General features: G+C 38.7%; 1 protein-coding gene across 1 annotated transcript in view; it reads right to left on the bottom strand.

Annotated features, from left to right (window-relative positions):
• PPEF2 (protein phosphatase with EF-hand domain 2) overlaps positions 1-8,426 on the bottom strand; it is a 42,616-nt gene extending 34,190 nt beyond the window's left edge. Inside the window, exons 1-4 of the mRNA XM_056803830.1 lie at positions 8,333-8,426; positions 3,146-3,273; positions 2,965-3,022; positions 2,179-2,354 (exon numbers count right to left, since the gene is read on the bottom strand). Coding sequence (XP_056659808.1) covers positions 2,179-2,354; positions 2,965-3,022; positions 3,146-3,273; positions 8,333-8,426 — 456 coding nt within the window. The remainder of the gene's footprint in view (positions 1-2,178; positions 2,355-2,964; positions 3,023-3,145; positions 3,274-8,332) is intronic.
• Positions 8,427-26,125: the final 17,699 nt, after the last annotated feature.

Here is a 26,125-nt window from a genome sequence, read left to right as displayed (position 1 = left end):
CACTATGTGTGTGTGTGTACTAGAAATACTCACATAGAGGCCTGTTACATACTGTATATAGTATACAATGGCATATATGTCATCTACAGGGATCCCTCACCTGTCACAGGAGTTACGCTCCAGAGACCCCCATGATAGGTGAAAATCCGCCAAGTAGCAGCATGATATTTCTTTTATTTTTATCTATTTTAAGGCTTTTGAAACCCTTCCCACTCGCCTATAAACCTTTCCCACACTGTTATGAACTTATAGTCATTGAGCCAATCAGTGCCCAGGATGTAGAACACAGCACTGTGGTTGGTCGCCTTTTATTCCATCATCCAATAGCGTGTCACAATACAGAACTATATATATTAAACCCTCGAAGCCGTGATAAGTGAACTGCAATATAGTGAAGGATGACGTATACATACACAAAATATATACCACACACATACAAACACATATATACACTATCTATCTATCTATCTATCTATCTATCTATCTATCTATCTATCTATCTATCATATATTTATATATATATATTTGTTATTATCTATTTATCTGTACATGGTATATACTCTATGTATGTAGATATATACTATATATAGAAGATCTACACCTATTATATGCTATATATTATATGTATGTATATATAAAATGTGCACATATATATTGGCATATATACATCACATATACCATGTCTATATATTATATTACATTATATAGTGTTGTTTCATATCATATCATGTTATGCAATAATATTATTGTCTATATGTGTGTGTAATAATTATATTGTTCACATTATATCTATTGGCATATATATAGTATGTATTTACATGTATATACATACACACATATCATATATACTGTACACACATATACACTAAATATACATGGTATATACTCTATGTGTGTAGAGATATACTATATATAGTTATATTCTATAGAGAGTATATGTGTATATCTATACTGACATATATACACAGAATTCACTATATGTGCACATAGTATAAGATCATGTATACTGGCTATATAGACACATTTTACATACATGACATATAGTATGTGTTTATAGATACATGCTTTATATACTCACATAGATACATGTTATATACCATATATTAGACATAGCATATGCCATGTGTGTCTACATATATACACATCTAATACATACTGCACATAGGTACACTAAATATACATGGTATATACTCTATGTCTGTAGATATATACTAGATATGCTAGCATATAAACATTATGTACTGTATATTATGCATATGTAGTATATGTGTATGCATATGTATATGTTGGCATACCTACATAGCACACATTATGTGTATACATAGTATATGCTATAAATTTTAAATTAAAATCGAATAACTCCAAAATAACTATTTTATAAGATTTATTAATAATCACTTGATGTAGAAGAAATAAAGAACAAAAGAAAAAGCCTGAGTCAAAACACGTGAGAAAAATTCTCCTGCCTGGCATAAAGCCACCTTTCCCAGCTGCAATCAGGGGAAAAGGGAAAGAGGGGCGGGGTCACACAAAACTTATATCCTCCTTATGTTAGTACATAACGTGAGAAGGAACATGGAATGCTGGGAGAAAGAGTTCTGGGATGCAAATTCTAATTACATAATGCAATGTGTATACACACATGCATACACACAATACACAGACACCTGATATATGTGTGTATAACATGCACACATACATATGGTATATCCTATGCATGTATCGATATGTACTCTATATTCTAGCATATGTGCATAATAGGCATGTCTGTATGAGATGCGTACATACACACATGAATAGCTAGAGATGGACCAGATATGTGCATGTCATATAATGTATATAAACACCTATACACATGTATATGCATGAATATATCAAGGTAATTCATAATTCATTACACACATGAAATATATGCATATATACACACAAATAGACATTCACATGCATACACAGATACATACACACATGTATGTGTGTATAATGGATTTATGGAGTCCAGGCACTGATGCAGCCTTTCCAGGCTCATCTTCCAAGAGACTGAGAAGAGAATGGCTGAGAAGAGAATGCAGCAGGAGTCTGGGAGTGTTTACTTCAGTTTGCTATTTGGTGTCTTTATCCCTAAAAAGGCACCGGGGCCTTTTGCTCTGGGCAGCATCCTCTGTCACCTAATATACTTACTTTTTTTTGTTTGAAAGCTTCCACTAAGGCAGTTGCATGGTCAGGCAGGAGAGGAAAGGAGACGTGGGGTCCCGTGTAATAGTCGGGCACCTCTATGGATTCATAGTCACAGTATTTTTCCATCTCGGAGTCTTTAAGGTGTCTCTTCTCTGTGAACATGCAGCTAAGTAAGTTTCCTAATCAGGACAGAAAAGATTTTGGTGACTCCTCCTGGGACACTGATGCGAGTGAGAGCCAGAACTTCAGAGCTATGGGAAACGTGGAAACATTGGAAGTATAACATCCTCATTTTGTAGACTAGATCTGCTGGGTCTCTTAACACCTTCCCGAAATTCATCAAAGGCATGGGAACTTTGGGAGGGAAAGAGATTGCTGAGAGGTCATTTCGGAGCATGGGACCCTGGGAGGGAAGGCCACTATACAATGTCATTGTCTTCTGACTTCATTGATATGCCTTGATAATAAAATGGCTCCAAAGCAGAGAATTTCAAAGGGGAGTGACTATCTGCAAGATGGAATAAGGGGAATGAGACCGTATCTATGTGTGAATATCTATCTCCACAGAAACAAATCTAGGCAGAAATCATGACCTGTCCAATTTAGGGCAGAAATCTGATGGTTCTGCCCAAACCGATGAGGAAGAAAATTGGGGAAAGAATTCCTATGAATCCATGACTTGGCATCCCTCCTCATCTATTTCCTTTCAATTTCCTTTGACATCTTCACACCTAATTCCTTACTTCACCTCTACCTCTATGTCTCAACGCTAGAGGAGATCATACTCACTTTCACTGTGGCTACTTGGTGTGAAGTGATCTACAAGGTAGCTGAAGAAATCGTGAAGCTGCCGAAAAGAGAAGTTTGAATTAGAGATGAGATCCACACACAAGAGTGACTGAGACCCTGGCTACTTTGAAAAATCTGGCGAGAAAGAAAGAGCCCTTGAAATGTTTCCTAGCCAGCATACCTTGACCTGATCTTGTTGTCCTGCATATTCTATGGATTGGAAGATGCTCCACGTACATCGTCTCCTCATTTCCAGGCGGGCAATGTAGCGGCGGTACCATCTCTGAATCAGCACTGCTGCCTTGAAGGCTGTGATAATGCCAGAAAATCACACAAAGGAGAATTATTGTTCCTGGGAGAGCAAGGCAGAAGAGTTATTTTTGGAGGTGAAAGGAGCAGAGATTTACTTCTTAAGTGAAATTAGGTGTATTTTGGAAGAGATTGCTAGGAGATCACTGTAGTTTGGTAGAAAGCGGTCCAGGATGTTGTGTGCAAGACTCACATTCAAAACAAAGTGTCTCTTACTAGCTTCATGACCTTGGGAAAAACCCAGTCTTTCTTTTAGTTCTATATAAATGCTAGTTATTATTATAATAGCCCTCATGGTGCTCTCAGATTTAACAGCGTCTCCAAAAACTCACATTTCCAAAAAACATACTTGGAGAATTTGGGAGTAGTTACTATGGAGGAGGATTAAAAGTGCCAATCGCATTGTAGCAGAGGCAAATATCCTCAAGAGTAATTGATGCAATTGTAACAGTCACATTTTCACCTCCCTTTTCACTTCATAATATAGCTTACCTGAAGCGGAATATATGTGAACTTGCCCAGAGGGACCAGACCTTGAAAGATGCCCAAACATGCTCTTTGCTTGCTGTGATGATCAAAAGAGATAACGTGTATATATAAATAGGGCAGCTGGGTGGCAGGAGAGATTGGAATCAGGAAGACTGAGTTCAAATCTGGTCTCAGACACTAACTAGCTGCATGATCCTGGGCAAGTCACTTAGCCCCATTTGCTTCAGTTTCCTCATCTATAAAATGAGCTAGAGAAGGAAATGGTAAACCACTCCACTATCTTTGCCCAAAAAACTGAAAATGACTGGATATGTAGGTTCAGTGAACTGAGGCTTAAACCTTTGGCATAGCCATGCAGATACCAAAAATAGCCTGGATGTGGGGGCTCTAGCTCCTCCCTTAGGCTTCTGCCCATGGACCATTTGGGGCAACCAAGGGATAGGAAATCTGTGCTCAAGTGAATAAAGTCCTAACCTTACTGAGCATATAAACCTGCAATGCTATAAATAAATGTCCTTCCCCTGCTATAGTTAAGCAAACCTTTTGTTAACTGTTGATAAACAATATCTAATTTCTTTCCAATTCCAATGTATATAATATATCTGTATATTTTATAGTGCTTTATACACATGTATTATATATGTATAGTGCCTCACAATCCTGAAAGCATCCTATTAGTGCTAGTTATTGTATGATTCTTGTTGATGATGTTCCTCTGAGATGGGAACCTTCCAGCCTTGGGAACATTCATTTTTGAAGTATTTGTACTGGGATGTGAGAAAGAGTTCTCTAATTGACTGCTGAGCCAGCAATGCAAAATAAGAGACTTAATCTTCCAATTCTCTCTTACTTTCTGACTGTGAATTGTGTGGACTATTGTGAAAGGTTTTGAAAATTCAGTTGAATTGAAGCAGCCCAGCCTGAGTTGGGAGGGCGTGGGTTCAGATCTGTTTTCAGACTGGGGCTGTATGTCCTTGGGCAAGTCACTTAGCCCCACTTGTCTAGCTCTTGCCTTTCTTAGGATTGTTACTAATGGATACTAGTGGATAGGATGACTGGGCTGTCTCCTCTCCAACTTTCATGTGGCTGCCAACACATAGCTGCTTCCTCCCTTTTGGTGTCCACTCTTTCCTAATTTTATGTGAGTGGTTTTAGATTCTGATTCATCTTCAGCAGAGAAAAGCAACTGCATTGGAAGCAAAGGACACATGAAGGACAGATATGACAAGTCCATAAGGACATTCTGGGCCCATTGAGGCAAAAGCAGCCAGAAAAGACATATTTGCAGATCGGCCTCAAAACCCTGACAAGGGCAGATCATCAATCCTTGTAGGTCTGCTAGGCACTGCCTAAAGAACACCTGGCTTTCTTAACTGGCTCAGAACGTACTGACCAGCTACCTTACTGTCAAGTGACCTTCATACATAGCAGCTCTACCCTAGTGCTTTTGTCCTTCTAAAGAAATACTTATGCCAGCGATGACAGACCAAAGAGGACTTTGAAAATCACCATTTGGCACTCTACTGGGCACCAAGGATGTATGTTTTGACATGTTAGCTTCTTTTTGATCTGCCATCTTTCTTTGATCAGAGAGTCTAGAAACTGTATAAATATTGGACCTCTATGCCCAATAAGATGGAATCCATTCACAGCCCCCTAGGCTCCCATAATTTTGACTCCATTGCCTGTCTCTTGGTCACTCTGCTCTCTCTCTGCATTCTAAGTTTCCAGCCTGCCACACTGCAGCTGTAAACAGAGCTCTCTCTCTGCTGGCAGGGGAAGAGCCACTGCAATCTGCTGCCCCTGAACTCTCTCTCTTTCCCTAGCCAGAGGTACTGGGGTGACTGGCCAGAGGAGGGACTTTTCCTGGATCTCACTGCAGTGGCCTGAGGAGCATTTCTCCCCAGAGCTGAGCACTTCCGGGCTCTTCCTGGAACCTGCAAAGCAAACGCAGTCCCCCCCCCCCAGCCCCCCTTCCCCCACCCCCCTCACAGCCACCCCCAACCCACTGAAGGGCATTCCTGAGGTCCGTCACCCAGATAGATATGGAAAGACTCGAGCTTGGTAGAGAGGAGTGCCAGAGGCATTGCTCCATTCTAATTCACTATGGAGACTACACAGAGAGAAAAGGACTTTCAGGTCCTGAAGAGCTAGAATTTGTGTGACCGCCGGACACATCATGCCTTACATGCCTGGAACTCCAAATTTGAGGCCCCCCTTCCCCTGGAAGCTCTGTGCGTTGGTAAGTAGGATAGCAAACCCCAGATTTGGGGAGATCAGGGTTTTGCACCAACCATTCTTGTGATTCCACTGGAGAAAATGCCTTTGATGAAAGCTTTCAGTTATCTGTGAGAAGCGTATTAACAGGGGCTCAGAAGGCTCAGCATTCAGAGGGGACCTTTAGAGAATCCAAGTTAGTCATCATCCTCTGGGTACCCAGCTCCCAAGTGTTAGTGGGACTTCGGAACATCTTGGACTGACTTCTTCACTCTCCACTTTTCAGCTTCCAAATGGGTGTTGTCTTCCCCATTAGAAGGAAAGCTCCTTGAGGATGAGGACTGTCTTTTGTTCTTTTCATTGTTGTATCGCCAGTGCTAGCACAGTGCCTGGCACAGAATAGGTCCTTAATGAACATTTAACTGACTGATTGAGAGGGGATGTTACGCCACTGTCTAAAATTACAGTCCTCCCCCAAGTGAGAATGCAAAGGAAATTTGAGTATCTACACAAATATAAAATACACAATCTATAACAAAATAAAAACAGGCATCTTAACCAATCCAATCTTGATAAAAAGAAATTGGTCAAGGCATTAAAGAGTTATTTTTTTAAACCCTCAACCAGCTGGATTTACAAGTACATCTTATTCTAATAATTTGGAAAGCAATTGATATCTCCGCTACAAAAATTATTCTAAAAAACAGAGACAAAAGGAACTTATACCAAACATCTTTTATAAGAAAAACAGCCCATATACTCAAACCAGAAAGAGACAAAGGATAAAAAGATGGTTTGGGTCTAGTCCTACAAATGAAGATTGTTGCAAACATTTAAAATAATATACTCACAAAGAGATCATAAGAAGATTTCCACCAAGTGGACTATATGTGATGGATGATCCATTTTTAGATGGCTTAACAATTTGAAAAACAATTAGTTTTTAATTGTATAAACCAAAAAGGTAAAAACTATGTGATTATTTCAATGAATGCAGAAATAGCCTTTTGATAAAATATAGCACTAATTTATGTTTTTAAACTCAAAAATAAAAAGCAAAGGGCTTTTCACTGATATGATCAAAAGTGGACATCTAAAATCAACAACTAGAATTGTTTGCAATAGAGAAATAATTTAAGGTTTTCCATTTCAAACAGTGGCAAGCAACCTTTATTCCCTTTTTCCACTCTCTCTATAAAATGTTAGTTATGATAATAAGACAAAAAAATCTGAATCAATAACAAGCAAAGAAGAGATGAAATGTTTCCCATTTTCAGATGGCATAATGGTTCCAGAGGGAGCAATATCCCAAGACACTGCTCCATGCAAATTAGACTAGTTTTTCTAGGAAAAGTATCAAAACTGGCTTTGAGTCTTAATTGGCTCAGTGGATTGAGGCTCAAACCTTTGACATAGCCACTTGGGATACCCAAAATAGCCAGGATGGGGCTGCCATAGGCTTCTGACCATGAACCATCAAGGGCAATAATAAAAGGGGGAGGGAAGCTATGTCTGACTGAATTGAGGTCATATCCTTGTGGATACCTTCAACACTATGAATGCCCTTCTCCTGCTATAGTTAAGCAAACCTTTCATTAAATGAACCATGTCTAAAAAGATGGCCTGTAGATTTGTTGAAAAAATATTCTAGAGCAAAAGGATTTAAACTTGTCTATAAGCTTTAAAAAATTATATGTTGATACCTGTATTTGAATTCATTGGTTTTCTTGCTAATCCTGCTGTATGTAAGCTAGGGATCTAGCCTGGCACTTGCATGACTCCCCTCACTGATGAAGAGAGCGGTTATTCCATGCTCTGTTCTGGCACAAGGGGAAGGAGAACTGGCAAAACTTGGAGAGGAGCAGTCCTCCTGGTCTTCTGGCTTTTGGCTTTGAGAGGAGACACACATGGTGAGAGGTCTCTGGAGGGAGAGAAAGACTCTGGGAAGAAGTCAACATGGAGAGGAGACAGTGCTTTGAGCATGTCCTCTTTCCCAACTTGCATCCCTGGGGACTTTGAGGAATTTCCCCTGAAATCAGGGGAATCCTTCTACCAACTTCCACCAATTTATATGATCCTAGAGCAGTGACTGCAAACCTTTTAGAGACCATGTGCTGTGCTCCACCCCACCAGAGATCGCCTGCCCTGCCTTGCCAGGCATGAACCCCCCCTCCCTCATTCTGTCTTATCCCACACAGGGGAGGGAAAAAGCTTTCCCACTGGACCATTGGGCCATTGGGCAGAGGGGCAAATGAAGTGAGGAAGGTCCTTGGTGCCAATGGAGAGGAGGAAGGGAGTGGCTCTAATGTTCTATTCCCCTCCAGCTCTGCCACCTGTGAGCCACCCACCTTACCTTCTGTGTTCTCCCATTGGGCTTCGGGGCAGGGGATGTGAGCAGCTCCCCCTGAGTCCCTCTGCCTTTCTAGTAGAAAACTCTGGCAGCCCATGGCCCTTGTGCCTATAGAGAGACCTTTGCATGCCTTCTCTGGCACAAGTGCCATATACTCATCATCATGGTTCTAGAGAGTTGCTAGAGGCACTAAGTGAGCTGTCTAAGGTCACACAGCCAGTATAGGTCATTGGTGGGACTTGAACTCAAGTCTTCCTTATCTACCAAGAAATAAATAGAAAATGCATACCACTCTCTGCCTTCTGAAGAACAAAATGGTGGTGGGTTGAGCTGCCACTTCCCATCTCTAAACAGTATTCCTTCAGGTTGTAGATAAACAAGATCAAGGTCAAGTGGCTTTCAATGGAACAACAATTTCTGCCTTGGAGGGAATAAAGCAGAGTTGAAAAAAAATTAAAATGAGTATTATGCCAACTTGAAAATATCTTTTAATGATATTTTATCACATTAATTTTATCTTTTAATTCAAAGATGTTTTATTTTCTCAATTACATGAATAATAATTTTTAACATATTTTTTTCCAAAATTACAAGATCCAAACCAGTTCCTTTCCCTCCCCCACAATGAGAGATACTAAGCAATTTGATCTGGGCCATACATGTATTATCATGGAAACTACACTTCCATACTGGTCATTGTGGTAAGGAGCACATTCACACAAAACCAATCTCCCCACCCAAATAAAACTGTAAATACACTGATGTGTAAGATAGTCTGCTTTGATCTATATCTATCCAACTCCAACAGTTCTTACTCTGGAGATGGAGAGCCTTCCCCATCATAATTCCTTCAGGATTGGCCCAGATCATTGCATTTCTGAGAGTAGCCAAGGTTTCACAGTTGATCATCGTACAAGATTGCTGTTAATGAGTACAGAGTTCTCCCAGTTCTGCTTATTTCACTATGCATATACGGACCCAGTAAGACCACATTGATTTAGTTTATTAATTTAATTTGTTTTTTCACATTAATTTTTAAATAAATTCAATGTCCCTGTCTCATCCACTAGAAGATAATTTGTTTGCTTAAGATGGTGAGAACCAGAGGATGTGTTCTGCAAGCTCCATCTCCATAAAATGGGTCTGTCTCTGTTTTTCTTCCTCTTTCTTTTTTCTCCTCTCTCTTTTTCTCTGTCTCGCTATCTTTGCCTCTGTCTGTATTTCTCCATCTCTTTCTCTCTTTGATTCAGTCTCTATCTCTCCCTCTCTTTCTGTCTCTATACCCTTCTCCCTTTCTCTTCCTCCCTTAATTTCTCCTCTATCCCGCCTTCTTTGTCTCTGTCTGTCTGTCTCTCTGGCACATAGTGACTCCATTTGGCTTTGTTCACTCTAGGATCTTGTCAGAGCTCAGGTGTGTAGTTCCTTTATTAGAGCTGTTAGCACCTTCCCCACCATCAAATTTGTTGTTGCTGTTCAGTTGTTTTAAGTTGAATCTGACTCTTCATCACTCCATTTGGGGTTTTCTTGGCAAAAGATACTGGAGTGGTTTGCCATTTTCCTCTCCAGTTCATTTTATAAAGGAAGTGAGGTCAACAGGACTAAGTGACTTGCCCAGGGCCACACAGCTAGTTCATACCTGAGGCCAGATTTAAACTCAGAAGATGAGTCTGTTTGACTCTCGGCCTGGTACTCTAACCATTGCATCCCATAACTGGCCACTGCCAAATTACTTTGTATTTAATATACATTTATTTTGTATAAATGCATTTTATGTTTCTATTTGTTCTTATGTATATCTACAAATCTCCTGAGCTGAGGCCAGGAATATTATGACTGCAATTAATTATCAGTGGTGCTGCTCCCATCTTCTACAAATTCTGCCCAGACCGGAGAAATTCTCACCCTCTCTTATTTTTCTAATCCCAATTGTATAGAATTTCCAACTGCCTACAAATAAACTGCTCTTGTGCCCCCAAATAGTTGACAATAATAAAATGGTTTAAGGTTTATGAAGTGCTTTACAAATATTATCTCATTTTATCCTCACAGCAATGGGGAATGCTATTATTGTCCCAACTTTATAGATGAGGAAACTGAATCAGAACAGGTTGTGACTTTCCTGGTCAGTAAACATCTGAGGTTGTATCTGAACTCAGATTTTCCTGAGTCCAAGGCCAGCTCTCTATCCATTGTTCCACCTAACATTTTCTGTTTTCTTTTTTTTTTTAACCCATACCTTCCATCTTGGAGTCAATACTGTGTATTGGCTCCAAGGCAGAAGAGTGGTAAGGGCTAGGCAATGGGGGTCAAGTGACTTGCCCAGGGTCACACAGCTGGGAAGTGTCTGAGACCAGATTTGAACCTAGGACCTCCTGTCTCTAGGCCTGGCTCTCAATCCACTGAGCTACCCAGCTGCCCTCTTTCTGTTTTCTCATGCCATCCCATCTTAACTCAGCACCTCCAATATCTCTCTGAAGCTCTACCTACCTCTTCCATTGCACTCTCTAGAATTTATATTCCACAATATCTCCCTTTCATTTTAGACCTTATTCTTTCATGGGCTTTACATTTTCTAGTACTCAGAGAGTGGGCTACCCCCACTGACACTACATGCCCGGATGCCCTTTCCAATACTGGTCCCATCTTTGGTCATCCCATTCCTCCTCACCCCTACACACACATTTATTCTGGAGGAAAATTCAAAATCATTCTTTCCCTCCACTACCACTTCCTGAGTATCTTTCTGATACTATTACTCAGCAATCTCTCTTCCTTTTTGGTTCATGTTATCCAAATTTATCATCCAAGCCAGATGTTGATAGTTAGTTTCTCTGCTCCTCCTCCTTTCTCAATGAATTCAATAACTGGTTCCCAATCTTTTCCACTCCTACGCCTGCCTTTATATAAAGGATTTCAGCATAAATAGTGATGTTCCCTCAATCATCCTAAAGTACCATTTCTTCAATCTTTTTCATCCTTCTTTTCACCTCAGTCAAACCCTTGATATTACCATTACCCATAAGTCATAATGCTGGAATTTGCCCCTGGAACATGTATATATCTCCAGAATTTTTCTTCAAAAGTCCTATTTTAAAAAAAGACCTTTACCCTACACCAAGATAAACTCAGAATGGGTGAATGACTTGAACATAAAGAAGGAAACAATAAGTAAATTAGGTGAACACAGAATAGTATACTTGTCAGATCTTTGGGAAAGGAACGACTTTAAAACCAAGCAAGAGCTAGAAAAAAAAATCACAAAATGTAAAATAAATAATTTTGATTACATCAAATTAAAAAGTTTTTATACAAACAAAACCAATGCAACCAAAATTATAATTATAAGGGGAGCAACAAGTTGGGAAAGAATCTTTATAACAAAAACCTCTGACAAAGGTCTAATCACTCAAATTTATAAGGAACTAAATCAATTGTACAAAAAATCAAGCCATTCCCCAGTTGATAAATGGGCAACATAAATAGGCAATTTTCAGTTAAAGACAACAGAACTATTAATAAGCACATGAAAAAACGTTCTAAATCTCTTATAATCAGAGAAATGCAAATCAAAACAACTCTGAGGTATCGCCTCACACTTAGCAGATTGGCCAACATGACAGCAAAGGAAAGTAATGGATGCTGGAGGGGATGTGGCAAAGTCAGGACATTAATGCATTGCTGGTGGAGTTGTGAACTGATCCAACCATTCTGGAGGGCAATTTGGAACTATGTCCAAAGGTAGATAAAAGACTGTCTGTCCTTTAATCCAGCCATAGCACTGCTGGGCTTGTACCCCAAAGAGATAATAAGGAAAAAGATTTGTACAAGAATATTCATAGCCCTGCAGTTTGTGGTGGCAAAAAATTGGAAAATGAGGGGATGCCCTCCAATTGGGGAATGGCTGAACAAATTGTGGTATCTGATAGTGATGGAATACTATTGTACTCGAAGGAATAATAAAGTAGAGGAATTCCATGGGGACTGGAACAACCTCCAGGAATTGATGCAGAGTGAAAGGAGCAGAAGCAGGAGAACATTGTACACAGAGACTGGTGCACTGTGGTAAAATCAAATGTAATGGACTTCTCGACTAGTAGCAATGCAATGATCCAGAACTATTTAGAGGGACATATGAGAAAGAACACTATCCACAACTAGAGGAAGAACTGTGGGAGTAGAAACACATAAGAAAAACAACCACTTGATCACATGGGTGGGTGGGGCTATGGTTGGGAAAGTGGACTCTAAAGGATCACCTTAGTGCAAGTACTAATAATAAGGAAATGGGTCTTGATCGATGGCACGTGCTAAACCCAGTGGAATTGTGCATTATATATGGGAGGGGGGGTGGATGGAGGGGAGGGAAGGAACCTTGTCTTGTCTTATAACCATGGAAAATTATTCTAAATCATCTAATTAAATAAAATTTAAAAAATATAGAATATAAAAAGACCTTTGTAAAAAGGGTCTTTCATATCCATATCTCAGAAACTGTAGTGACCCTTGCCTGTCAACTGCAAATATTTTAAATGATAGCACTGGAAAACGTAAGCTGCTTTTTCATTATAAACAAGGGGTTTGCTTATTTTCCTGGTGAATACCTTCAAAGCCCCCTTTATAAATAAAAAAATTAATCTTAGTCTTATAAAAATAACATTCCATCTCCAAAGCCAAAATTCCATCCTTACCATGACTGCCAATTCTCACACCCATCAGTACTTTCTGAAGCCATCGCCGCCTGCTCTGGTTATAAATTTCTTCCTTCCAAATCTTGATACTGGAGTGAACTAGTTCAACTCTATCTTCTAAAATAGAATCCTTCACTCCTTTGTCACATTTCAGTTAAACCCCAATCTTAAATCTCCCCATTGGCCTCCTCTGCTCCTGCTTATGTGCTACTGAACAAAGCTGGAAGAAGTTTTATGACCATGCTGATTAGGTTCATTACAAGTTATTTTTTCAAAATCTCAACTGGGCTCTCACCATAGCAAGGCAATTCTTGCATTTCTCTCCAAATAATTAATCCTCTGCCCTATTCACCACTGCAGCTATTCTGTGGTGAAATCTTTACTCCTCAAGACTCATATAGAAGCCATTATCTTCTCAGTTAAGGATATCAGCCTTATTTAACTAATAAAATTGCAAATATTCATTATGAGATTCTTCACTCCATTGCACAAGTCCAATTTCTATTTAAAAAACACACAACAAAAAGATGTTCCTTCTCTACACCATCCCTTCTCCTTAGTATCCTTAATTCTATTCTTTAGTCTTTTCTCAAATAATGCCCTCATATTATTCTTTCTCTCTAACCTTCAATCTCTCCCTATCCACTGGTCTCTTTCCTCCTGTACCTATATACAAGCTCAGGTTTCCCTCATTCTTAAAAACCCCAAACTATTTCCTTATTTCCTCCAGCTATGGCCCTTTACCATTCCTCCCTTGCTTAGCCAAACTCCTAAAAAAGATGCTGATGCTTGTTGCATCCAATTCTTATCCTCTCCCTTCTCAACCCCTTCCAATTTGTCTTCTGACCTCAATTTCAAATCTTCAAAGATATTAATGATCTCCTTTGAAAAATCCTGGGCCTTTTTCTTAATCTTCACCTTTCTCAATCTCTCTGTAGCACTGACACTGTTGACTATCTTCTTTTCTTGTATTATTCTTTCTCTCTCTCTCTCTCTCTCTCTCTCTCTCTCTCTCTCTCTCTCTCTCTCTCTCTCTCTCTCTCTCTCTCTCTCTCTCTCTCTCTCTCTCTCCCCTCCCTCCCTGTATTTTTATTAGAATGCATGTGTGTGTGTTCTCCTCCTACCTGTATGACTACTCCTCAATCCTGTGATTAATCATCATCTATAATATATTCCCTACCTGTAGGTGCTCACTGAAGCTCTGTCCTAGACCCTCTTTTTTTTCTCTCTATATCCTCTCTCTTGACAAACTCTTCAGTTCCCAGAGGGCTAATTGTTAGCTCTAGGCAGTATGCCCCTCAGATCTATGTACCCAGCCCTCGTCTCTCTTCTGATTACTAATCTTATACACCCCAACTGCCTGCTGGACATTTAAAATTAGGCATCCCAAATATCCTTCAACTCAACAGGTCCAAAACAGAATTCATTTTCTTTATCCTTTCAAACCATCCTTCTTCTTAACTCCACTATATTTCCATGTTTTTATTCACCTGGGTTGGCAATCTCTTCACTCTCCTTCACTCCTTCACTCTATACATGCAACCAGTTGTAAAATCTTGTCATTTCTTCCTTCATAACACCTCTCTTATCCATTCCTCTGCTACTTCTCTCCACTCACACAAGTACCTTGCTAATCCAGGTCCTCATTATCCCTTACCTGACTGTTACAAGAACCTCCTCATTTGTCTTCCTAACTCAATTCTTGTCTCATCTCCATTCTATACTTGATTAACTTTTATCCATTTTAGTCATTAATTTTCCTAAAATGTAACTCTGACCATGTCACTCTTCTTTTTTCCTTTATTAAAATTTTTACTTTAATAACAAATGTCCACATGTTTTCCAAAGTCATACAATCCATATTATCTCCCTCCTTTCTTCCATTCCCACACCCAGAGTTGACAAGCAATTCCATTTGGGTTATATGTGTATTATCACGCAAAACATATTTCCATATTATTCATTTTTGTAAGTGAGTAATCTTAGAAAACCAAAATCCCAAAAGATGCACCCAAATAAACAAGTCACATTACTCTTCTAATCCACAGGGACACCCTATTTTTTAAACTTGGTCAAAAGTCCCTTGTTTAGCATTTGAAGCTCTTCATAGTCTGCCCCCAAACTAACTATACAATTTTATTACATATTATTCCCCTTCACACTGTATGGTCCAGCCAGACTAGCCTTCAATTTTTTCCTTAAACCTTGTGGTTCATTTACTATGCCCATGCCTTTGTGCTATTTGTCTCCCATACTTTGAATGCATTCCTTTATTTTCTACACCCCTGGGAAGCCCTACTTTCTTTTAAAATTCAGAGTAAGTCTCCTTTCTGCATGAAGACTTGCCTGTTCCTCCCAGATTCCAGCATCTTCCCTCAGAAATTACCATGTATCTATTTTATAGCTATTCATATACATTGTATGTGTATATATACACAATATATATTAATATAATCTATATTGCTGTTATCCAGTTGTTTTTTGTTTTGTCTGACTCTTTGGGACCCCATTTAGGATCTTCTTGGCAGAGATACCAGAGTGATTCGCCATTTCCTTCTCCAGCTCATTTTATAGACAAGGAAACTGAGGCAAACAGGATAAAGTGACTTGCCCAGGGTCACACAGCTAGAAAGTATCTGAGACCAGATTTGAATTCAGGTCTTTCTGACTTCAGACCTGGCTCTCTATCCCTTGCACAACTTTGTTGCCCCAATATACAGTAATGCCTCACCTATCATGGGAGTTAAAATCCAGAGACACCCCATTCCCCCAGCCTTTTATATATATATATATATATATATATATATATATATATATATATATATATATATATATATATATGTATGTATGTATATATAAAGGCTTTATAGCTTTATAAACCCTTCCCACTCTCCTATAAACCTTTTCCGCACTCTTATTAACCTTTCCCACACTCTTATAAACACTTCATAGGCTCTTAAACACTTTCTACACTCTTAAACCTAACGTAATTTGTTGCTAGGGTTCACTGCCAGAAGCCTCAGAAGGCACAGAAGGTTGGGTGGCATGGGACTTGAAATAAATTCAAACTTTTAGGAAAACTTCACATGCAGCAATCCAACATTGATGTGAAGTGGACAAGGAGAGATGCCGAAAGTACGGGCACAATGTGGGAGAGCAAACAGGCCAATGCTAGTCACTGAGCCAATCAGTGTCCAGGATACAGAACACAACACTGTGGTTGGTCACCTTTCAGCCAATAGTATGCCATGTACAATCTCATGTTGGAAAACTTTCACAGAAGGTAGTGATGTGCTGCATTTCCATTGTGTACAGTATGGTATTCATCCGCAAAATCCTGCAATATAGTGAAAACTTCACCATATAGAATTATATATATATATATTTTTTTCCAAAATCTGTGATATAGTGAAGCCATGATAAGTGAACTGCAATATAACAAGGGACAACTATATCATACATTATACATACCATATGTATATATTACTATATAAAGATGCACAAAGTATATATTATATGTATGTATTATTTTACATATAAATTAATGTATACATAGATTTGTTTTATATATTTAATGTGATATATGCTATATGTATATTGTGTATATTATATACCATATATACATATATCATTTGTGTGTGTCTGTATGTGTATTTTGTTGTTTCCCCTGGTGGTAGAGTGGTTAGAGGGCCAGACCTGGATTCACAGAGACCTGAGTTCAAATGTAGCTTCAGACACTTGCTGGCTCTGTGATCCCAGTCAAGTCATTTAACTTCTGTTTACCTCAATTTTTTAAAACTGTAAAGTGAGAATAACTGGTATCTACCTCTTAGCATTGTTCTGGGGATCAAATGAAATAATAATTGTAAAGTCCTTAGACAAATATTTAGTCCCTTTCCTCTTCCTTTCCCCCTACCCCAGTAGACTGTAACTCTTCAAGGACAGGGTGTATTTCATCCCTAGTGCTTGGCAGTTTCTAGGCACCTAATAAAAATTTCTTGATTGTTTTGAATATGATTAACCAAGTTAATTGTTTTCCAATTGTTGAACCACCCTGCATCACTGGTACAAATCTAACTTGTGATCATAAAGAATGATTTCTTGAATAAATTGCTGTCATCTTGCAAGATTTTGTTGAAAAATTTTTGAATGTCTATCCATGAATTGTATTGGTCTAGCATTCTTTGATTTATCCTTCCATGTTTCACTTTTAGGACTGTATTTATCTCACAAAAGGAATCTATGCTTTCTCAGTTTTTGAGATTGATTTGTGTAGTTTTGATGTTAATTATTCTTTTTAGAGTTTGATGAAATTCTCCCATGAGTGCATTGGGAGCAGGAGTTTTTTTCTCTGGTAGTTTCTTAGCTGCTGGTTCTATTTTTTTCTCAGATTTGGCTATTTACAGTTTTCATTGTTTTTTATGTTAGTTTGGGTATTTTATACTTTTGATGGTATTCTTTTATTTTGGGTATGTGTTCTCATTTTTGTTCGTGCTTGGTGAGCCCTGATCATTCTTTCTATTTCTTCAGATGTTATAGTGATTTTCCTTCATTGGTTTTGAATTTTTTGTATTTGATTTTCTGCCCTCTTTCAAAAAATCAAATTGGTTAATCAATTTTATTTGTCTTTTTCAAAGAACCAGTTTTTATTTTATCATTTCTATATTAAAGATCAAGTGATTGCCTGATTGATTTATTGTTCTTTGAACTCGGGGGTGGATAACAGACACCTATGAATACCAAATATGGAGAGGTTGTCTCTCATTCCTTCTTCCTCACTAATTAAAACTCCATTTATCATAGTGAGTTAATTCTGAATCTGAGGCAAAAGACCACAGAAGTCAGTAGCTAGATCCCTGGCAGTGGAGCATAGAAGATCTGAATTCAAAACCTGGCTTGGTCAATTGTGATCTTTGTAGCACTGAGTAAACAATTTCATCTCTGTGGCCTTGTGTCTCCATGTATACATTGAAAAGTTGGAACTAGATAGTCTCCAAAGTCCTTTCCAGACTTAGACAGTATAAAAGGAGACTTTGATCCCTTGCCTAATTTTGTTTATTCATTTCTTTAACAAGAGAAAGATTTTATTAACCATTGTTTCAAATTTTAATTCCAGATTTCTTATAATTTTCAGATTTGTTCAGTATAGAGCAGTATAGACTGCAAATAATGTGTATAAGCAATGAATGAAGAATTGCAATGTCCAAGGTGCTTCAAAATATTAGAGAACAAACTTCTATCCATGAACAAGAAAAATAATGAGTCACATGATATAGAATGGCCACCTCATAGAACTTAAAAAATTTTTTTTTAACTTTCAGAAAAGTCCAACCTATTTTTTAGAGTGTACTTCAACTGTAAGAGAGAGTATGAAATTAGAAGATGAATGCCAGGAAATTACAGAATTAGTTAAAGCTGAACAAGGAAAATTATTTCATTGGAGAGACTCAGCAAATCATAACATTTAAGATTTGGAAAGAATCCTAGAAGTCAAGTTAACAAGCATTTATTAAATACATATCATGTGCCAAACTAAGTGCTATGGATACAAATAAAATAGCCCACGAATCAGGGTCTGCTAGGTGGATAGAGATGGCTAGGGAAGTCCTGGGTTCAAATGTGACCTCAGATACTTCCTAGCTGTGGGACCCTGGGCAAGTCACTTAACCCCCATTGCCTAGTCATCACTCTTCTGTCTTAGAACCAATACATAATATTAATTCCAAGAAGAAAGGTAAGACTTTTTAAAAAATAGTTCATGGATGACTGGCTTACTCTTCTCTTGATAACTTGTGAGCCTAAAAGAGTTAAGGAAAAAATTTTACCTTTGTAGAATAGTTCTCATATTTCTCCACTTATTTGTTTAGATCTCCGTCTTATTTCTTTAGAGCAGAGTCTTTAGAAAAAGACCTTAGAAAAGTTTTTAACTTTAAGGATATAGTGTGTGGATAGATTGCAGGACCAGGGTGAACTCTTATTGGGGGGGGGTGTGGAAATTGTGTATTTATTTTGCTAGCCTCTAATTGAAAGTTAGAATTCCCTTTAATTAGTTAAAAAAACCCACAACATTATTCTGAGAAAGGGTTCCATAGGCTTTATCATACTGCTTAAAGGAGACATCTTAATTCTTTAAAGCAAGAATCATTAACCTGGAGAACGTGATCTATGGATGGATTACAATGAGGTTGTGAGCTAAGATGGGGGGAAATTACATTTTGATTTTATGACCTTCTAACTAAAAGTTCAATCACAAAAAGACATTATTTGACAAGGGAGCCAGGTTTGAGCAGGCTGCCCAAGGAGTCCATGATACCACAAAGGTTAAAAACCTCTGTTCTAGAAAGAAGCAGGGACCTTACCTTTCCCAGGCGTTTATGTTTATGGAAAATCCTTGCTAGAAGCCCAAAAGGGATCAATATCCAGGACCAGGGATAGAGCCATGCTGACAGTCCCTGGGGTAGGTGGATTCATTCCAAACACTGTAACTCTTACCCCCCCCCCAAAAAAAAAAAAAGAAAAAGAAGAAGAACTATTAGTCTTCACTGTGGCTATTTGTGGAAAGCATTCATTGATGTTCTGTCCCGGAATCCCCTTCTGCCCTAGGCAAAGTGTAAATCTGAGATTTATTTACAATTGTCCTGAGAGGCTTTAAGGGATCCCCCATGTGACACCAGACACAAGTAGCTCTGAAAGAGATTAGGTCATACTAGGAAGATTGAATGGGGGATGCAGACTAGGGGGCTCCCCATTTCAGGACCAAGGCTAATTCCCATCAAGGTTTTCTCTTGCTTCCCACTCCCCTCCCTTCTTCAGGTCTAAGTCTTTCTGCTTTCCCAGGTTAAGAACTTTTATTACTGACTCAGAGAGATGTCTCTTAAGCCTGAGCTTCTTAGCCCAGAAATAGCAAAGTGCTGACAAGACTGGAGAGGATGTGGAAAAGGAAGGGGCAAGGGGTGGAGCCCAGCTTGGCATGAGCACAGAAATAATCCTAATGAGAAACAAGCACTAAGAGGACCTTAGAGTCCTAGCTGTGATGGTTTCCCAGCAATTAGCAAGGACAGTTCCTCCCTATGGATCCTGAAAGATCCCCAGCCAAACCAACTATTTTCCAGATAGAAGAACAGAACTGGGGGCTGGGGAGAATTTCTTTTTTGGGTTCCATCAGCTAAAATTCAAATGGAATTTTTCTGTAATTAAATTGAATATTCTTTCTGAATTTTATAGAGACTGATCACTTCCAATGCTGGACTTTGGAGTCCAGAAGACTTGAATTCCAAACCCGTCTCCAAGCCAAGACATTTACTAGCTGTGTGACTCTGAGCATGTCTCTTGACCTCTGCCTCATTTTTGTTATCTCTAAAATAGGAATGATAGTATAGTACCTACCTTCTAGGGTGGTTGTAAAGACTAACTGAGATAATATTTGTAAAGTGCTTTGCAAACCTTAAAACACTCTATAAATGCTAGCTATTGTTATAAGTAATTACAGGAGTTCAAATACAGCCTCTGATACTTACTAGCTATGTGACCCTGGGAAAATCTTTTAACTCTCTTTGGCTTGGTTTCTTCATCTGTCAAATGAGAAGAAATGGCAAACTACTTCAGTATCTTTGCCAAGAAAACCTAAAATAGGGTAATAAGAATCAAATACAACTGAAAAGACTCAACAACAGCAAAGGCATAGGGCTAATTGTTGGGCATCCAAGATAGCACCTGCTCTCAAGAGTTCCCAGTATAATCAAAGAGACAACATGAAAATAACTATGTCTAAATCAGATGTATATGGGATAAGTTAGAGAGGTTTGCTTTCCTAAAAAAGCACAGAGCATCCATGGGAAGAGTGGGCAGACATTTAGAGGACAATGGTGGTGGAGGAAGATGAGCAGCAAAGGGATGATGAATTCTCTGATATCATGAGGCAGCTTGGTGGCTCAGTGGTTTGAGAGCCAGGTCCAGAGATCAGAGGTCCTGGATTCAAATATGGTCTCAGAATCTTCCTAGCTATGTGACCATGGACAATGGACCCTATTGCCTAGCCCTTATTGCTTGTCCACCTTAGAATCAATACGAGAAGTCACTTCTCCTCTCTGGGCCCAGAGGAAGACAACCAGAATGATGAAGGACTTTGCTTCCCTGACATATAAAGATAAGCTGAAGGATCTGGGAATGTTTAGCCTCAAGAAAAGATCCAGGGAGGAAAGGACAGCTTTATTCTGGTATTTGAAGGACTATCATGTGAAGGACCTGTCCATTTGGCCCCACAGGAAGAACCTGTAGAAGTTGAAAAGATGGAAATTTAGGAATCTCTGAAGTCAGGAAAACTTTTTTAAAAAAAATTAGAGCCATCCAAAAACAGAATGGGCTATCTGAAGAAGTGGTGAACCTTCCTTGGAGGTTCCTTAAGCAGAGACTGGATAATCTATTATTGGGTATGTTATAACTAGGATTCCTTTCATGTAGGAGTTGGACTACATGGCTTCTGAGATCCCTTTTAACTCTCAGATTCTGTAATTTTGTGATTATTATTACAGGGTTAAAGGCTTTAGAGACATTTAACCCCTTCCATCTTTTTGATCAGGGTCTTTGATTTTATCAGTATGAGGAACTCCTACTATGGAAAGCAGATTGGCAATTCACCTGTGTAAGAATATAAATTTAGGTTTTATATTAAATATGAGAATTCTATAGTAATATTGTGGTCACCAATTCAGAGATATTATAACTTAAGTCAAAAATGACTTTTAATAGCTTTATTTACAAAAACGTAGAAACAGTGAAAAATGGGAAAAGGTAGCTAAAGAGACAAGTTTTAACAAGCCTACTAGCCCTTCTCCAATAAAGTAAGCCCCAATAGGGGCTTCCCCACATCTGGTGGTGTCTTAAGCTAGAGTTGCACCAACACAGCCTTTTCCAAAGTCAAAGCAGGAATCTCTAGAACCGATCTCTCCAGAAGCCAGGAAAGAAAGGCCAACTACTCATTCACCTAAGATGAACAAAGGAGAAGACCAAAGGCCAAATCCCAAGGCAAAGGTCCTCCAACACTTAAGTCCAAAGGAGAAGATCCAGGAGCAGTCCTCTAAGAAGCAGTCCAAGAGCCAAGGTCAAAGGTCCAAGCTGAAGGTCAAGTCTAAAGCCACCTCCAAAAGCCAATTAACAGGAGAAACCCCAAGCCAAAGATCCAAGCTGAAGGTTCCCTGGCCAGGAAGTTCAGGACATTTTATAGACCTTTATTCACATAATTTCCTATCCCTTCCTCTCTTTACAGGGGCCAATCTCAGCTTTCAAATTGCCTTGCCAGGGGGGCAATGTCTGTGGGATCCACCTTTCTTCCTCTGAGGGTGTAACCTCTTATCAAAGGTTTCACAAGTTTCTGACTGTTTGAGTTAAAAGGATGGAGCTCTCTAAATAAGTGATGGCTAATGAAGTGTTAAGTAGGGGTTTCTTAATTGATTAACTCTAGTCAAAGAAAATAAAGAATTCCCTTTCACACCTGTAATGTAGATTCTCTTGAGCACCGATATTGAATGACTTGTTCATGGTCACGTAGCTCATATGTGTCAGAGACAAAACTCAAACCTAGGTCTTCCAGGTTCTCTCTCTCTCTCTCTCTCTCTCTCTCTCTCTCTCTCTCTCTCTCTCTCTCTCTCTCTCTCTCTGTCTCTCTCTGTCTCTCTCTGTCTCTCTCTCTCTCTCTGTCTCTGTCTCTCTCTGTCTCTCTTTCTCTCTGTCTCTCTCTCTGTCTCTCTGTCTCTCTCTCTCTATATATATATGTATGTATATATGTGTGTATGTATATATTTAATATATACATATATGTATGCATATGTGTGTATATACATATATGTTTTGTGTGTATACACATATATACATTTATATTAAAATCCTGACTATATTTGCCTTGCCTTTTTCAGTTTACAGAGAAGAAAATGAAATCCAGAGAAATTCAGGCCAAGATTCTTCATCACATCATATATCATGGAAAGAGAAAGAAATGAAGAAAGGAAGAGAGAGGAAGAGAGAGAGGGAGAGAGAGAGAGAGAGAGAGAGAGAGAGAGAGAGAGAGAGAGAGAGAGAGAGAGAGAGAGAGAGAGAGAGAGAGAGAGAGAGAAAGTGCAAGAAATCTGGATTTGTGATTTCATGGGTTTAAAGAGCTCCTGATGAGAGTGAACATTTTTCTCTACCAAGGTGAGTCTACTACTCTTCTCTAATTTACAATCTTAGAAAGTTCCCTGGGGTACTAGAGATAATATATAGAGAATTCAATTTTATAAAATTAAAAAAGTTTTTCTTATCTCTGTCTATTCTAAGAGTCTTGCATTCTGGGTAGAATAGATAGATCCCTTCTTCTAAAGGGACATGAAGTTACACACAGATAGAAACATTCAGAATGATGGATCATATCACAGTTACCAAAAGATGTTACCAGCTCTAGCTGGTTGACTCAGAATTGTTTTATTTAAAAGTGATCAGTCAGTCTAGATTGATAACTTTGTAAAGGGTTCTCCAGCTCCCTTGTCTTCTTGAGGATAAAACAGCATCAGATCCAACATGTGAACCACTCAGAATCCACTTGCCATTCTGGGCAGGGCTTGTGCCCTGGGGTTATGATGGGCATTGCTTCATCTCTTAGGATTAGAATGAAGCCTAAAGCCCAGGGGGGCAGTAAAGTAGATGAGCACACATTCTTCCATCTTTTGAATTTGTGTGCACACCTGATAGTGTATACAGTGCGATTTAAGCCTATAGTTGAATCAGATATTTATGGAGTCCTGTCTTTTTTTCCATGATATCCTAGTCTGACTTGAAGACTTGATCTCATTCAATCTGCACAGGGCAGAATTAGACCTTCCCCACATCATCTCTTCCTGAGCCAATACTGTCCTAGATTGGATAATAGAGATAAAGATCTCTATTAGGATAACTCCTGCTTTAACTCTCCTTAATATTCAGCCTATCCCTTTAAGCTGCTACATTTAAACAAATTCAACAATAACAAACATGTATTTAGCACCTGCTATTGGTGGGGGAGGGTTTTCTCCCATAAATGACTATGACATAAACACAAAAGGCAATAAACATATTTTTAAAGCCTCTATTTGGTCTATATTGGTCTCCTGGGTCCTAAAGGAAATAGTATGCATGATTCTTCTTTTTAAACTTCATATTCATGCTGTGTGTATATATCTATATCTATATAGGTTTCTGATATCCTCCAAATTGTAGAAATTATTTTATCTCTTGGGACAAGAATGAACATTGAAACTCAGTGAGCAGTAATGTAAGCTCCTCAGTAGTAGAAACTTTCATTCTTTGTATTTGAATCCCCAGAGTCTAGTATACTGCCTGGTATACAGTAGGCACTAATTGGATGCTTGCAGACAGATCAGTGCATGGATTGATCTGGAGCCTCCACCTGTGCCTGCTGCTATTTTCACACTACTTCTCTTTGAGAATCCCAAGAACTAACAACTTGGATGCTTTGGAAACCTGATAGCAATAATATCCAGAAGAAGATCCTAAGTATTCCTTCTGCTATGGTATAAATGAACTGTCTATAACACATGGCACAGACTAAGATTTTCACATGGCTTTTGGGAGACTGAGATACTTAGAAGTCCTAGCCCAGGATAGATGGAATTATGCTCCCTTCTTCCTTGGCTCTTCTTCATATGTCTATGGGCAAAAGAGAAAGGGAATACATACCCAAAATGTGCCCTAACAATCTCTTTTAGCCTCTAGTCCCAAGAAGTCAAGAATTGGAATGCTGAGACAAACCCTGAAAATTGGGTTCACATTGGTTTTATGTTGGGACTCCCAGAAACTTTCTTGGAAGGACTTTTAAGCCTTTAATGGGTATAGCAGCTGCTGTCCTTGAAAGTCATATTTTGATCTATGTCCTTATTCTTGGCATCCAAAGCCATGAGAAGATTCCAAGGAGAACAAGAGGAAACCAATGACTCTTACTTGGGCTTTTTATCTGCCTGACAGAAGCAGATTTTCTTCATTGGATTAAAGAATAGATTCTGGCAGCTCTCTACTCTACCACATATCATAAAAAGGGAGATGAGAATATTCAAGAAGCAGAACAACCAAAGCAAAAAGCTGAAGCCATCTTTGAACAAAAACTTTGATTCACTCCACTTTGTAGCTACTGTTCTGCCTATTATCAACTCCATAGGACAAGATTCTGGGTACCTTCTAGAATTCCCCCCATCCTGATCCCAACTTTTGCTCCCTCCTTTTATATGTTGTCTTCCTCAATTAGACTGCAGGTTCCTTTGATCTTGTAATACTATTGTTAGGTCGGTATCCCAAAGAGATCATAAAAAGGGGGAAAGGACCTATTTGAACAAAAATATCCATAGCATCTCTTTTTTTGTGCTAGCAAAGAATTGGATACTGAAAGGATGTCCATCAATTGGGGAACGACTGAACACATTATGGTACATATGGGTGATGGAATACTATTGTGCTATGAGAAATTATAAGCAAGATGATTTCAGAAAAGCTGGCAAGATCTACATGAACTGATGCAGAGTGAATTAAGTAGAACTGGGAGAACATTGTACACAGTAGTGGAAATACTGTATAATGATCAACCGTGAAAACTTGGCTCCTTTCAGCAATGCAATGATCTGGGACAATTCTGAAGGACTTATGATGGGGAATGCTGTCCACCTCCAGAGAAAGAACTGTTGGAGTCAGATGGATGAGGATTACACCATACTATCTTTCACATTAGTATAGCTACAGTTTTATTTGGGGGTTTTGGTTTTATATGAGTGTTTTTACAACAATGACCAATATTGAAGTGTGTTTTGCATGATAATACACGTATGGCCCAGATCAAATTGCTTACCTTCTCCAAGTGAGAGAGGGAAGGAGAAGGTTTGGATCATATAATTCTGGAAAACACATGTTGAAAATTATTATTACATGTAATTGGGAAAATAAAATATTTTCAATTAAAAATAATTTTTAAAAAAGACTATAGGCTCTTTGTCTTTTTTTAAATTGTATCCCCAGCATTTAGCATAGTGTATATTAAATTAGGTTGGATTCAGTAACTGAGAAGAAAACAATTATTTTTATGTGTCAGAACATCCAA

This window comes from Monodelphis domestica, chromosome 6 (assembly GCF_027887165.1).
Source record: "Monodelphis domestica isolate mMonDom1 chromosome 6, mMonDom1.pri, whole genome shotgun sequence".
Lineage (NCBI taxonomy): Eukaryota > Metazoa > Chordata > Mammalia > Didelphimorphia > Didelphidae > Monodelphis > Monodelphis domestica.
Note: the sequence above shows the minus strand (reverse complement) of the source record. Positions and strands in the feature narration are given on the sequence as shown.